The sequence below is a fragment of the Physeter macrocephalus genome, chromosome 11 (genome assembly GCF_002837175.3).
Source record: "Physeter macrocephalus isolate SW-GA chromosome 11, ASM283717v5, whole genome shotgun sequence".
In the NCBI taxonomy this organism is placed as follows: domain Eukaryota; kingdom Metazoa; phylum Chordata; class Mammalia; order Artiodactyla; family Physeteridae; genus Physeter; species Physeter macrocephalus.
This window is the reverse complement of record NC_041224.1, coordinates 88405947-88421820: the sequence shown is the minus strand read 5'-3', so window position 1 is coordinate 88421820 and position 15874 is coordinate 88405947. Positions and strand designations below refer to the sequence as shown.

Here is a 15874-nt window from a genome sequence, read left to right as displayed (position 1 = left end):
GAAAAGCTGCTCAACATCACTAATTATTAGAGAAATGCAAATCAAAACTACAATGAGGTATCACCTCACACCAGTTAGAATGGCCACCAGCAGAAAATCTACAAACAAATGCTGGAGAGGGTGTGGAGAAAAGGGAACCCTCTTGCACTGTTCGTGGGAACGTAAATTGACACAGCCACTATGGAGAACAGTATGGAGGTTCCTTGAAAAACTGAAAATTACCATATGATCCAGCAATCCCACTACTGGGCATATACCTAGAGAAAACCATAATTCAAAAAGACACATGCACCCCAATGTTCACTGCAGCACTATTTACAATAGCCAGGTCATGGAAGCAACTTAAATGCCCATCGAGAGACGAATGGATAAAGAAAATGTGGTACCTATATAAAATGGAATATTACTCAGCCATAAAAAAGAACGAAATTGAGTCATTTGTTGAGACGTGGATGGATCTAGAGACTGTCATACAGAGTGAAGTAATTCAAGGAGAGGAAAACAAATATCGTATATTAACACATGTATGTGGAACCTAGAAAAATGGTACGGATGAACCGGTTTGCAGGGCATAAGTTGAGACACAGATATAGAGAACAGACCTATGGGGTCTGTTCCAAGGGGGCAATACCGCGGTGGGGTGGGAATGGTGGTGTGCTGAATTGGGCGATTGGGATTGACATGTATACACTGATGTGTATAAAACTGATGACTAATTAAGAACCTACAGTATAAAAAAACAAAAAAGCCCATCTGCCTGTGTTCAAATTCTAGTGCTGCTACTAAGTATAAGAATCTGAGGAAAGTTACTTTACCTAATGCTGTGATCTTCTAATCAGCATCATAGAATAATAATAACACCTATTTCATAAAACTGTTGTAAGGAATAAATGGGTTAATGTATGTAAAGTACTTAGAATAGTACCTGACACATATTAAGTACTAAATAAGTGTTTAACTATTATTATTATTATTTTTTGTGTGTGTGTGTGTGGTACGCGGGCCTCTCACTGCTGTGGCCTCTCCCGTTGCGGAGCACAGGCTCCGGACGCGCAGGCTCAGCGGCCATGGCTCACGGGCCCAGCCGCTCCGCGGCATGTGGGATCCTCCCAGACCGGGGTATGAACCCGTGTCTCCTGCATCGGCAGGCGGATTCTCAACCACTGCGCCACCAGGGAAGCCCTATTATTTGTTTTAAAATTAATTAATTTATTTTTGGCTGCGCTGGGTCTTCCTTGCTGCGTGCGTGCTTTCTCTAGCTGCGGCGAGCGGGGGCTACTCTTCGTTGCGGTGCGTGGGCTTCTCATTGCAGTGGCTTCTCTTGTTGCGGAGCATGGGCTCTAGGCACGCGGGCATCTGTAGTTGTGGCTCGTGGGCTCTAGAGTGCAGGCTCAGTAGTTGTGGCTCATGGGCTTCGTTGCTCCATGGCATGTGGGAACTTCCCGGACGAGGGCTTGAACCCATGTCCGCTGCATCGGCAGGCAGATTCTTAACCACTGAGCCACCAAGGAAGCCCTCAACTACTATTATTATCATGTGAAAATAATCAAAAAATTAAATATCAGTAGACAATTCATATCCTTTTCTGACATAACAAGAAACAGATCCAAAAATAAATAAATAAAGACCCAGTAGGAAATCAAGATCACTTTAAACATTGTACAGGAGATCAAAATGCACACGTGTACAAATGGTTCATTAAAAAAAACCCTGATATTCTGAAAAAAATAACACTGAAAATATTAATTTTTCAGAATGATTAAACTCAGTAAGACATCTGTAAACAAGAATAAATTTATTTAATTTCTTTTAAAGATTTAATGATATACAAAATGAAAAATAACACTGAAAATATTAATTTTTCAGAATGATTAAACTCAGACATCTGTAAACAAGAATAAATTTATTTAATTTCTTTTAAAGATTTAATGATATACAAAATGTATACAGTATAATATCTTTAATACATTTTTTCTTTCTCCCCCCATCAATAATAAACACTATTTGAACAGCTTATCTCTTTTTCCCTTGTCTGTATCTATGAGATACACTACTGAATACAAATAAGATTTACACTGCTCCCTCCCAAATAAAAATTAAAATTAGTACCTAGGGGAAAAAAAAAGAAAGAAAAAAAGTCAAAGCACAGAACTTCAGACAGATGAAAAGCTTTTCTTGTTGTTGAGTATTCAACAATATCTGGGGCAGTTAAATTACATTTTATTGGCATAATGTTGCATTGCAATCTCCCAACATCACATAATGATAATCCAATTCAATTTCTTAAGTACCATAAACAATATTCATGTTCAGATGTTCCTACACAATTTTAAATATATGCAAGAATTCATGTTTACATTCTGATTTGATATACTGGTCAATAAAATCTTTTGAGAAGTATGTAACTTCCAAGTTGCAACTATAGTAGATATAGATAAGAAAAAAGCACTTTAACTTTTCTCACAAGGTAACTTCTCTTGGACAGTGAGTTAAGTTTCTCCTTTGATGTATTTAGGTTATTATACCAGTCTACCATGGCTTTCTTCTACTTAACAATGTTTAAAAAAAAAAAAAAAAAGCACTAATACTTTGCACAATTTGGGCTCTATTTAACGAAAAAACTGGCTCTATCTTTTAAATAGGAGCCTAACCCTGATTCATAAGGTCCCTCTTACAAAATGGTTTTCAGCTTGGGCTTTCTATATCCCTGTAGATCTAGAATTATAACAAGCCATCTCCTCTCCCATGAGATGGGAAACAACAAGCATCTAGCTGGGCACTAGTGACATCATCACTGAACACACTAAAACACACTGAGGAAGACACCTGACTGCCATTTAACCAAAAGACTGGGTGATTTCTTCATTTCGCTAGCTGAATGGCAGTAAACCAGCTGCCAATAAAATCTGCATGGACACCTAACTTTGGTTAATGGTATTGCACCACATGAAGAGAGGGTATTAATTACCCTCATCAGAACAAAGCCAAATGAAATCCTCTGTTAAAAAGAGCCCTTTAAAAAGTTATAAATACTAATTTTTCTTTACCTTTAAAATTTAACAGCTGCCAGCTGTATTGTATAGGGAGTTCCTGATTAATTTAATCAGGTCAAAACAATATTGACCTTTTAAATGTGCCAGTTCAGCATATTCAATTAGCACACAATTTTCTTTATTACCAAACAATTCCCTCCTAAATGAAAAGTGACAGTAACATTTTTGTGAGGTGTAGGCAAAACCAATGATTCAGTAATATTATAACATCAGACGAATAGAATTAGTTGATCCTGATTCTTTGGTGGAATTTCCAGGCTGAAGAGTCAAATCAGAAGGCTCATCCTGAGGAAATATAATTTTGTCAGGTGTATAGTCATTCCTCTTCAGATCTATATTCATGACCCCCAACAAAAAAAGAAAAAAAGAGTATCGCTTAGAAACAGAAAATTAAGAACATTTTCTAAATCAATTTCCCTCTAAACATGCCAGATCTATTTTCTACAAGGTTGTTATAAATTCAAAACTCAAAATTTATACACATAAAAATGAAATCATTCAACAAATAATTATTATACTCCGACCATGAGTCAGTAACTCATGTAAGTGTAGAAACGCAGCAGTGAACAAGGCAGGTAAGGTCCCTGTTCTCATGGAGCTTATATTCTTGTAGGTGAAGAAAAACAAATAGAAAAATGACAATTATAAGTAGTAGCAAGTGCTTTGAAGAAAATAGTGTGATGAGGGTCAGGTGGGTGACGGTATAAGGTGATTCTTTTAGATAGGGCTGGGCAGAAAAGCCACAGGAGGTAACATATAAGACCTGAATATTAAGAAATGACCTATCAAAGTCCCAGGAAGAGTACTCTATGCAGAGAAAGTTAACTGCGGACTGCAAAAAGGAAATGCACTTGGTGTGTTCCAAGAATGGCAAGAATCAGCATGGCTTGCATGTAGTGAATGAGGGAAAGACTAGGATAAAATGAGGTCAAACAATCATTAACAGTCAGCAGTTGTCAAACTACAGCCTGTGTGCCAAATCTGGCCTGCTACTTGTTTTTGCAAATAGTTTTACTGGAATGCAATCATAGAAATTTGTTTACAGATTTTCTATGGCTGTTTTTGTACTACAATGGGAGAGTTGGGTAGCTGTGACACAGGCTATATGGCCCACAAAGCCTAAAATGTATACTTCATTTGTTTGCCTTTTACAGAAAAGTTTGCTGACCTCTGATTCATGGTTTGCAAGCTAAGTACAGATTATGGTGAAAATCCACTGGAAAGTATTAAGAAGTCTTAAGGGAGGAATGTAATCAAATTTGTTCAAAATGACCATTCCAATCATCACATGAAGTCTTGTTAGAGGGCAACTGGTAAGAATCCAGGAAACAAAATGGTGGCAATGACGATGAAGAGAAATTGATAAATTCTAGGGAGATTTCAGAATTTGAGCAGACAGAATTTGACAGATTGGTTATGAAAAGTAAGAGAACAAAGGAACTGGCTAGCTTTTAGGTTTTGAGCCTGAGCAACTGGGTAACCATTAATGAGACAGGGAAGCAGAATTTCATGGGTAGGAGTGGAAAATGAAAGTCAAGAGTTCTGGAGCGAAAGTGTTACTTAAAAGTAATTCAAGTATCAATGTAGGAAACTCAGTATAGAAACAGGAGCTCAGGAAAGAAGTTAGTCTTCAGTTAAATTTGGTACTATCAGTATGTACACTGCCTTTATAGCTATGGGATAGGATGAACTCAGGGAGTAATAGACATATATGACAATGGTTACAGAACTGGAAAACGATGTAGTTATCAAATTTATACTTTATAAACAAACCATAGTCATGTATATACCCTTATACTTTTATCTCCATGTAAAACAGAACTAGCACTCAGAATATGAACTGTTAATTTTAATTTCAGTAATAGTCTATATTCAATGATCCAAATACATATTTGCTACACAGTATGAACAATTTTTGATAAACTTTAAATTCAAGACTTTGCCAGTAGGGCCTTAGGGAATGCAAATTAATTTGTAGCTGAAGTGTACACAAAGAACAATGGACAGAAACACAATTATAATTCAAACACAATTATAATGCTGTTAACTAATGGTGTAACCATGGGCAAATCATGTAAACTCTTATTTTATGTTCTGTGAAACGATGGAGTAGGACTGGGTTGCTTTTAAGGTCCCTTTCAAGCTGTAAAATCCTTTAAATGACAATTTAAAAAACAGATATGCTATTAAATATTGCATTGTATCAAAACCAAACAAAAATTACATCTGGGCTGCCTGTTAAATTCATCATTGTGTGTTCTACTTCTGGCTTAAATGGACTAAGCATATTCCATCCTCTCTCTCTCTCTCAATGATTACAAGTAAAAACTGATTATAAGTAAAAACTGATTATAAGTAAAAACATGATACATAAAGCAACTATCTCAGATTTCTGAAAAGTAACAGCAGACATATAGGAGAAGGAAATCAGAACTTAAAGAACGATTTATATGGCGGTGAGCTTCCTGTTTTTTTCCCATCTCTTATTTCTGGGCTTAGACTTGAAGATAGCTCAATCACAGAAACATACAGTGAGCATGGACACAAAAAGCTCTAAGACCTTCTGGCCACAGGATAAGGAAGGAGGACCCTGTGGGATGGAAAATGTTGAGGGGAATTCCCTCTTTTTAATTATTCTTTTTGCTCTTCTGTGCTTTACAGAAGCCCTGGTCATGAAGAGGCATTCCAATAGTGGTGGCAGTTGGGCAAGAACCTACAACTCCAAGAGAAAACCCTTCTCTCTGACCAGAAGAACTGAGAATAGGTACCTCTATGATCTAAAAAGTATTATTTTCAGCACCAGAAACAGACCTAATTGCAGAATGTGTGTGACAGCGCAGGGATGCCAAAATCCTGGCTTTCTAGTCAGTGTACCAAAAAAAAAACAAACAGGAAAGAAGAGGCCCCCAGGAGTCACAAAGTATGGAAGAAATCATGGAGAGGAGGAAAATGGAGAGAGAGGCACTCTAAATTTATGTATGAAATCCCAGACTCATGCTTGAGTGGCACATATGTGGAAAGACAGCATAGCATAGGCTTTGAGAACTAAACTATGGTGCAGACCTTCACTCATGTCCCAGACTTGCCCATGTTTGACACGCATGTGAGAGAGACCTGATTAATAATGCAAAGGCTTTAAAAATTAAACTGACATTAGAGGCACAGCCACACAGAAGATAGACTGGGACTTGTGAACTGAATTTAACTGAGTTGATTGCCTACTAACACCAAAAATCTCAAGGATTCAAAATTCAAAATTCTCTATAGAGGATTTTTAATAAGATCTCAAATCTCATAACATAATATTCAAAATATCCAGGACACATTCTAAAATTACTAGAGATACAAAAAACAGGAACATTTCAAAGATTCTCAAAGAAAAACACAACCAAGAGAAGCCAATCCCAAGGTTACCCAGATGGTAGAATAATTAAAGACTTTAAACTAGCTACTAGAACCATACTCCATGACGTAGGACAAACAGACTTAAAATGAAAGGAAAAATAAGTTTTCAGCAGATAATCAGTATAAAAAGACCAACAGGAAATTGTAGTACTGAAAAATATAACCGAAATAAAAAATTCAGTGCATGAGCTTAATAGCAGAATGAAGAAATAAAGAATGAGGAGTCAGTGAATGTGTGTGTAGATCAATAGAAAGTATCCAATCTGAACAAAAGAAAAAAATTAATTTTTAAGGAAGTAATCAGAGCCACAAGTTCCCGGGTGACAATATCAAAAGGTCTAACATTCTTTTTATGAGAGTCCAGAAAGAGAAGAGATTGATGCAGACAAATATTTGATAAACTAATAGCTAAAAACTCCCCAAATTTGATAAAAGTCATAAATTGGCAAATTCAAGAAGCTTAGTAAAGCTGAAACAGGATAAACTCAGAGAAAGCTACAACTAGACATAACTGCTAACTGCAGTTAACATAACCACAGAATCAAACTGCTCAAAACCAAAAATAAAGAATAAATCTTGAAAGAAGATAGATTATTATGATACATCATGTATAAGGGAAGAACAATTCAAGTGACTGTGGAGTTTTCATCATAAATAACAGAGGCTAGAAGACAGCAGAACATTTTTTAAGTGCTGAAAGAAAGAAATGTCAACCTAAAATTCTAGATCCAGTGAAAATACTCTTCAGGAATGAAAGCGAAATACATTCTTAGGTAAGGGGAACTAAGATCAACCACTAAAAAAACTAAAGATAAAACAGAATACTAAAACAGAGCGAGGGGTGTGGGGTGTGGGGTGTAGAAAACAACAAAAAAACCAAACCAGAGACATCAATCAGAAAACAATAAAACAGTAGATCAAAATCTAACCATATCAATAATTACATTAAATGTAAAGGGTCTAAAACAGCTCTTATAAGATGGAAATGGTTAGATTTTAAAAAACAAATTAAACCTAGGAACTAACTATATGCTGTCTACAAGAAAACCACTTTAAATAGATATACACAGGTAAAAAGAATGGGAAAAGATACCTGATGAAACCACTAATCATAAGCTATCTTAATATCAGACAAAACAGGCTTTAGAACAAGGAGAATTACCATGGCATTAATTTAATAAAAATTAAATCACCAAGAAGTCATAACAACTGTAAATCTGTATGTATCTAAGAGCAAAGCTTCAAAATACATGCAGGAAAAATTGATAGGGCTTCCCCGGTGGCACAGTGGTTAAGAATCCGCCTGCCAATGCTGGGGACACGGGTTCGAGCCCTGGTCCGGGAAGATCCCACATGCCACAGAGCAACTAAGCCCGTGTGCCACAACTACTGAGTCTGCGCTTTAGAGCCTGCGAGCCACAACTACTGAAGCCCACAGTGCCTAGAGCCTGTGCTCTGCAACAAGAGAAGCCACAGCAATGAGAAGCCCTTGGCGTACTGCAACGAAGAGTAGCCCTGGCTCGCCACAACTAAAAGAAAGCCCGCGCACAAGAGCAACTAAGCCCGTGTGCCACAACTACTGAGTCTGCGCTTTAGAGCCTGCGAGCCACAACTACTGAAGCCCACAGTGCCTAGAGCCTGTGCTCTGCAACAAGAGAAGCCACAGCAATGAGAAGCCCTTGGCGTACTGCAACGAAGAGTAGCCCTGGCTCGCCACAACTAAAAGAAAGCCCGCGCACAGCAACAAAGACCCAGCTCAGACGTAAATAAATAAATAAATAAACTCATTTTTTTAAAAAAAAGACCTTATAAAAAAAATTCATAGATCTGAAAGCAAAGCAGATAAATCAACAATTATACTTAGAGACCTTTTTTCTAAGTAATAAATAGAATAAATAGACAGAAAATCAGCAAGGATATTAAAAACCAGAACAACACTATCAAAAAACTTTCCTTCATTGGGACTTCCCTGGTGGCCCAGTGGTTAAGAATCTGCCTGACAATGCAAGGGACATGGGTTTGAGCCCTGGTCTGAGAAGATCCCACAGGCTGCAAAGCAACTAAGTTCGTGTGCCACCACTGCTCAACCTGCGCTCTAGAGCCTGTGAGCTACAACTACTGAGCCTGCGTGCTGCAACTACTGAAGCCCGCGCACCTAGAGCCCCTGCTCCACAACAAGAGAAGCTACCACAATGAGAAGCCCGCGCACTGCAATAAAGAGTAGCCCCACTCGCCACAACTAGAGAAAGCCTGTGCACAGCAATGAAGACCCAATGAAGACAAAAGTAAACAAACAAACAAAAAAGACACCTGTAATTAATCCATAGGTCAAAGAAGAAATCTCAAAGGAAATAAGAAATATTTATAAAATAAAAATCAAACTAAAACATACCAAAAAAAAATTTTTTTTAAATACCAAAATTTGTGGGATGCAGCTAACACAATGCTTAGACAAAAATTTACAGCACTAAAGTGTTTTGTTAGAAAAAAAAGTCTCAAATGAATATTTTAAATTTTTACCCTAACAAACTAGAGATAAAACAAACTAAACCCAAAGCAAGCAGAAACCTGGAAATAATAGACAATAAGTCAATGAAACTGACAACAGAAAATAGAGTAAAACAATGAAAACAAAAAGTGGTTCTTTGAAAGTATCAAGAAAACTGATACACCTTAGCCACACTGACCAAAAAACAAAAAACACAAATTACCCTAATGAAAGAAGGGATTCACCACAGACACCCCCCAACAGACATTTAAAAAAATAAGATAGTAGTATCACTGACTCTATGTCCATAAGTTTGACAATTTAAATAAAATGAAGACAAATATTGTATGATCTCACTTATACATGGAACCTAAAAAAACAAAAAAACAAACAAACTCACAGAAACAGATGACTTGTGGTTACCAGAGGTAGAGGGGTGAGGGGAGGGAGAACTGGAGGAAGGTGGTCAAAAGGTACAAACTTTCAGTTATAAGATAAATAAGTACTAGGGATGTAATGTACAACATGGTGACTACAGCTAACACTGTTGTATGATATACAGGAAAGCTGTTAAGAGAGTAAATACTAAGAGTTATCGTGAGGAAAAACATTTTTTTCTTTCTTTTTATTCTATCTATACAAGAAGATGGATGTTAGCTTAATCTAGTGTGGTCATCATTTCACAATATATGTAAATTAAACCATCATGCTATCCACTCTAAACTTATAGATATGTATATCAATTATTTCCCAATGAAACTGGAAAAAACAAAAACAAATAAAATGGACCAATTCCCCTAAAGACACAAACTACTAAAACTCACTCAAGAAACTTACATCTATTTTTAAAAATTAAACTTAATTAAAAAGCATCTGACAAAGAAAACTTCAGACTGAGATGGTTTTGCTAGACAATTCTATCAAACATTTGAAGTGGGGATAATATCAGTTCTATACGATCTATTCCCCAAAACAAGAGGTGTAAACACTTACAACTTATTTTTAAGGTCAGTATTATCCTGACACCAAACAAGACAAAGACAGTACAAGGAAAAAAACCCCATAGACCAATATTCTTCATGAACATAAATATAAAAATCATCAACAAATATTAGAAAATTGAACCCAACAACACACAAAAAAGATAATATACCATGACAGGGACTTCCCTGGTGGCGCAGTGGTGAAGACTCTGCACTCCCAACGCAGTGGACCTGGGTTCAATCCCTGGTCAGAGAACTAGATCCCACATGCATGCTGCAACTAAGAGTTCACATGCCAAAACTAAGGAGCCCGTGAGTTGCAACTAAGAAGCCCACCTGCCACAACAAAGACCCAGAACAACCAAAAAAAAAAAAAAATATATATATATATATATATATATATATAAAATACACCATGACAAAGTGGAGTTTGTCCTCGGAATACAAGACTGGCTTAACATTTAAAAAGTCAATCAATGTAATTCAATGTAATACTAACCAACTGCACCTGCCACAACAAAGACCCAAAAAAAACAAAAAAAAAAAAATATATATATATATATATATATATATATAAAATACACCATGACAAAGTGGAGTTTGTCCTCGGAATACAAGACTGGCTTAACATTTAAAAAGTCAATCAATGTAATTCAATGTAATACTAACCAACTGAAGAAAAACCAAATGGTCATACAAATAGATGCAGAAAAGACATCTGACAAATTCAGTGAACATTTAGGATAAGCATCTTCAAGAAATGAGGCATGGAAGATGTCTACTCTCACTACTCCTATTCAACACTGTACTTGAATTCCTTGCCATTACAAAAAGTCAAGAAAAAGAAATAAAAGGCATACAGATTGGAAAGGAAGTAATAAAACTGTCTCTATTGTCTACCCAGAAAATTCCAAGGAATTTACAAACAATAAACAAGAACCAAACAAACAAAAACCTCCTAGAACTAAGTGAGTTTAGCAAGAATGCAGAATACAAGGTCAATATACAAAAATAAATAATTTCTGTATCTATTAACAATGAACAATTTTTAAAAATTTACAGATAGTAGTATTAACATGCTTACTATGTGCCTGTCACTGTTCTAAGTACTTCACAAATACCAACTCATTTAATCCTCAAACAAACAAAAAACAACAAACCTCTATGATGTAGGTATTCTCTGAGGCCCTGGAGTCTGGTTCCCAGGTCCAAGCTCTTAACTACTACTATATTATTGGTCATAATGAGAGGGACTTTTAAAAATACAGCTCAAGCTGGGCTTCCATGGTGGCGCAGCGGTTGAGAGTCCGCCTGCTGATGCAGGGAATACGGGTTCGTGCCCTGGTCCGGGAAGATCCCACATGCCGCGGAGCGGCTGGGCCCATGAGCCATGGCCTCGTGCGTCCGGAGCCTGTGCTCCGCAACGGGAGAGGCCACAACAGTGAGATGCCCGCGTACAGCAAAAAAAAAAAAAAAAAATACAGCTCAAGGGTGAGTGCCAGCCACCTGTAATTTTGAAAAAGTTCCACAGGGGATTCTGACACACACCAAAGGGTGAGAACAACTGGTTTGTGATATAACTTATGATTCAATAATAACTTGTAAAAAAAAAAAATAATAATAATAATAATAATAATAACTTGTAATTCTTCTAATATAAAGATGAAGTTACTATCATGAGAGACTGTATCTGCAGTTCCTCTTCCTGTTTCACAGAACACTCTTTTCCCAGCTCTTTTCCAGGCTAACCTGAAAGTCTATTCATCCTTCAGAGTTTTAGGAAAATCTGTTAGTTCCCCAGGTAACATTCCCTGACTTCTAAGTTTGTATTAAGTGATCTGCTTACCTGTTCTATTTTTTCTGCTTGGCATTTATGATAGTCCTATAATTCTCTGTTAATCTTGTCAGTGTCCAAGACCTGGCTAAACTCCACCGAGTGCAGGGACCATGTTTGTCTTGTTCACTGTGTATTGTTAATATCTAACACAATTCCTGGCATCCAGCAGACACATAATAAATATGTATTAAGTGAATGGACTTTGTGGTTTTATAAGTCATGCATGAAAGCATAGATCCATTTATAACCAAAAATATGTATTTATGCTTCTGGCCTTACGAAGTTCTGTAGTAATTAACTTTGCTAACAATTTATATATTATACTGATTAAGAAAATGCTTACCTGGAAGTTTAAGCTTTCTACAGCAAGAATTACAGTGATGTTTTGCTCTGAAGTTTTTTATTGCATCTTCTCCTAGGTTTGCTGGGCCAAAAACCATATCACAGGATCTGTGGAATTGGTAGTTAAAAGAAAAAGTCAGTTAATGCAAATAGAAATGTAGAATTTGAAATTACAAAAATGTCTTAATGAAATTATTAAAACTTATTACCTCTTTTCTTCTGCCTTTATCACAGATGGGTCAGTCAAATTTTCACCCACACCTTTATATGTATATATTAAAAAGACAATTTATATTATATAATTGATATAAATACATAAGTATAATAAAAAGTCACAAGAGATTCTATAGCATCATCAACCATTACACGATGTTAAATTATTCAAAAGAGGATAGTTTTTCACTCTTGATATTTCATAACTTGACTTATGACCTCAACATTGCACTAGGAACAAACACAGTTCCTACGACATGAACAACAGTTAAATGTCAGAATAGGTAGGTAGGCATGTAATCTCCTGGTGACACCAGTTTCTGATGCAACAAGGCCAAGCTGGAAGTAAATATCTCCTTATTTACAATCTACCCTTGTTTCACCTTAGTTAGCAAAGAACAATTAGGTACATGAAGACATGATCTATAGGTCATTTTAAAAGTCTTTTGGATTTTTAAAAATCACAGTACATTTTCTTGCAAAAGATTCTGATTACATAAAAAGTAATTCAGCTGTCTTGAACAGAGACCTAAGACATTTGGCTCCAGTCAAGCTGTCCAAACTAGTCTCCAGCCATTCAAACCCTCCAAGGGGACAGTAGAGAAGAGCCATCCCCAAATTCCTGAACCAATAAAGTGTAAGCAAGCAAAATCGTTGTTTTAATCCACTATTAGGTAGTTTAGTTCACAGTAATAGATAACAAAAACACCAGGAACAATACAGATAGTTGTTATTGTTTTAAAGAAATGGTCTTTATACTTTTTTTTTTTTTTTTTTGTGGTACGCGGGCCTCTCACTGTCGTGGCCTTTCCCGTTGAGGAGCACAGGCTCCGGATGCACAGGCTCCGTGGCCATGACTCATGGGCCCTGCCGCTCCGCGGCATGTGGGATCTTCCCGGACCAGGACACAAACCCGTGTCCCCTGCATTGGCAGGTGGATTCTCAACCACTGCGCCACCAGGGAAGCCCAGTCTTTATACTTTTAAAGAAATTAAGGCTACTGATCTATGAGTGGAATAGGGGATTTCACATGTTTTTGCTTATTAAAACATGTGTATTACCTAAATAACAATTAAGATAGCATCCTACTGTTCAGGGCCCTGATGGCTATATACTATGGCTGTTGTTGACTTGCTTTTTTAACAGTTTCTGCTGACCTAAGATTTTACCTATCCATAAATTAGCAGATTTCTGTATATTGCTCATAACACATGAATAGATGAGAACCTAATGCATAATTCCCTTTTAGCAATATTTTAATAAATTTACCTTGTAAATCAAGTACCAGTAACTCCCCTCTTGTATATTCATAAGTCCAATGGCTAAAGGCTAGCATGATCTCTTCCAGTGTATTCGTTGGAATAATCTCATCACCATTATTGTTGTTGTATTTTCTAAATTCTCCAGTCATACATTCTTCCACAGCAAACCACTGTCCTGCTGAATGGCAATACAGCAGGAAAACTTCAAGGAACCTTATGAAGAACAGTTATAGATATTACTAGTAGTTTTCTTTTTTTTATGATAAGCAACCGAATGACAATGTTTATTGATTTAATCTTAACCAATACACAATCTATGCCATATATAATTCTTTCAGCTCTGCAACCACCTACACTTATTCACTTTTTATTTTTATTTTTTTGGTACACGGGCCTCTCACTGTTGTGGCCTCTCCCGTTGCGGAGCACAGGCTTCGGACGTGCAGGCTCAGCAGCCATGGCTCATGGGCCTAGCTGCTCCGCGGCATGTGGGATCCTCCCGGACCGGGGCATGAACCCATGTCCCTGCATCGGCAGGCGGACTCTCAACCACTGTGCCACCAGGGAAGCCCTATTCACATTTTTTAACTCAAGTTCAGTGCCCTCAGAAAGGTTCCTGCTCAAATTAGTCATTTTATCCTATACTAGTAGTTTTCTTAATAAAATTCTAATCCATCTTTAAAATGGGTAAATAATGAAATATTCAGCATCAATAATGAAGGTCAAAAGAGAATGCTATACACATAACACTAAAAGATCTCAAAAATTTTATAAGATTTACCTTGGAGAATATGGTATGGATTTGGGTTTCATTTGGTTGAAGGCAAATGTGAGCTTTTGTGCTGCTCTCTGTTGTTGAATTTCCTACAGAACAGAAAAAAGAAACCCTTGTTCAACACTGAAATTAAGACTATTTGATTTATCATACTTTAGAAGTGAAAACATGAAGCTCAAATAATGCTTCACTGTATGCATTCACTAGCACTTACTCTAAGACAAAGATGCAGAACTGTATCTTCTTTATAAATACTTGACCATGTATTAACCACCTCAGGAAGAAAAGATTTGATAATATAAAGATGTCCTGATTTGAGGATATCATGTTCTGCCCAAGTACACTGTACTTTGACAGCTCTTCGTAAACCTCCTCCCATCTCCTCTTTACTTAAAAACTCTATTTTGGCACAGAGGCCTAGCTGTGACCATGAAGACATGCTGTTATTCAGTATGTTGGGAGAACTCTCTTCCAAGCGATACACTGTGACAGGCTCACCTGCAACATGAATAGACATATTTTAAGGTCAAAGTATGACTCTGAAAATCACAAGGTAGAAATTGGCAGGTATCTTTGGTTAAGATTAAGTGAGGAATAGAAGATGAGATGGACCAAGTTGTAGTTTTATAAAAGAAGTTTAAGGGCAAGAAATACTCAGAAACCAAGGATCTTATATCTCTAAATTCATCTGTATTTGGTAATAATAAGCATTTTTGAAATCATGAACATTTTCGAGAAAAACTTTTAGAAAGCAATTAGACTTCTAAACACTTCTAAGCCAAACTTTTTAACAGGAGGTTAGATCTGTTCCACAAACCCTGTGATATCAATTTATCAACGCTTTCATTGCTAAACTACAGATCAAGAGCTTTTCTGAATTAAAATACACCACTGCTTCCGATATGCCAGAAATAGAGAAAATCAATACTTCTGATGCTTCCTTCAGTTTAAACATACCTGAATCTTGTAGTAATCAGGCTGATTAAAATTTATATGAAATTAACAATTCTTAATGTGATCCTTCCTCTTTCTGTCACCACCCATGTTCTATATTACAGTTAAAACCACATGTTAATTAAGGGTTTATTTTCCCTCTTATTTCTTTACTTTTTGAATTTACCTCTTGGAGGCACAGGTGTAAAGGGAATGCTCTGGGATAATCTCATCAAGTTATTTCTTTCCACAGCTGCATAAAAATGAGAGAGAAAAAATGAAATCCCCAAAAGCTCAAAGAACTACTATATTTTGTTTTTAATTTACTATTACTAACCTGAGTAATAGTAATTTGTATCCATAACTGGTTTAAATGGAGAAGCAAGACCTAAAACGGTAAATAAACAAATGAGACCCTTTTAAAAGTACTAATGCAGCATACATTTTTGTTCAAGCATTCTCATTTAATCATCCCAAGTTTCCTTCATGTAAGTTCTGTTCACAAAAACAGAAAACAAACAAACAAAAAAAAACAAGTAATAAATTATGTCCATCATGTGCTTTATTACCCTATTTCATTATG

At 36.5% G+C, this 15874-nt stretch overlaps 1 protein-coding gene across 5 annotated transcripts in view; it reads right to left on the bottom strand.

Moving 5' to 3' along the window:
- Positions 1–1887: 1887 nt before the first annotated feature.
- The window catches only part of TRPM7 (transient receptor potential cation channel subfamily M member 7), a 114773-nt gene continuing 100786 nt past the window's right edge, over positions 1888–15874 (bottom strand). For 3 of the 5 annotated variants that reach the window (XM_024133799.3, XM_024133816.3, XM_024133808.3), the window contains 8 exons: positions 15629–15679; positions 15479–15544; positions 14573–14856; positions 14365–14447; positions 13591–13796; positions 12318–12369; positions 12110–12216; positions 1965–3385 (listed from right to left, as the gene is read on the bottom strand). In XM_024133799.3, the coding sequence (XP_023989567.2) occupies positions 3255–3385; positions 12110–12216; positions 12318–12369; positions 13591–13796; positions 14365–14447; positions 14573–14856; positions 15479–15544; positions 15629–15679 (980 nt within the window). In that variant the 3' untranslated portion in view covers positions 1965–3254. Of the gene's footprint in view, positions 3386–12109; positions 12217–12317; positions 12370–13590; positions 13797–14364; positions 14448–14572; positions 14857–15478; positions 15545–15628; positions 15680–15874 lie in introns of those variants that run through there. The other 2 variants (XM_024133795.3, XR_003681778.2) reach the window with 2 other exon arrangements.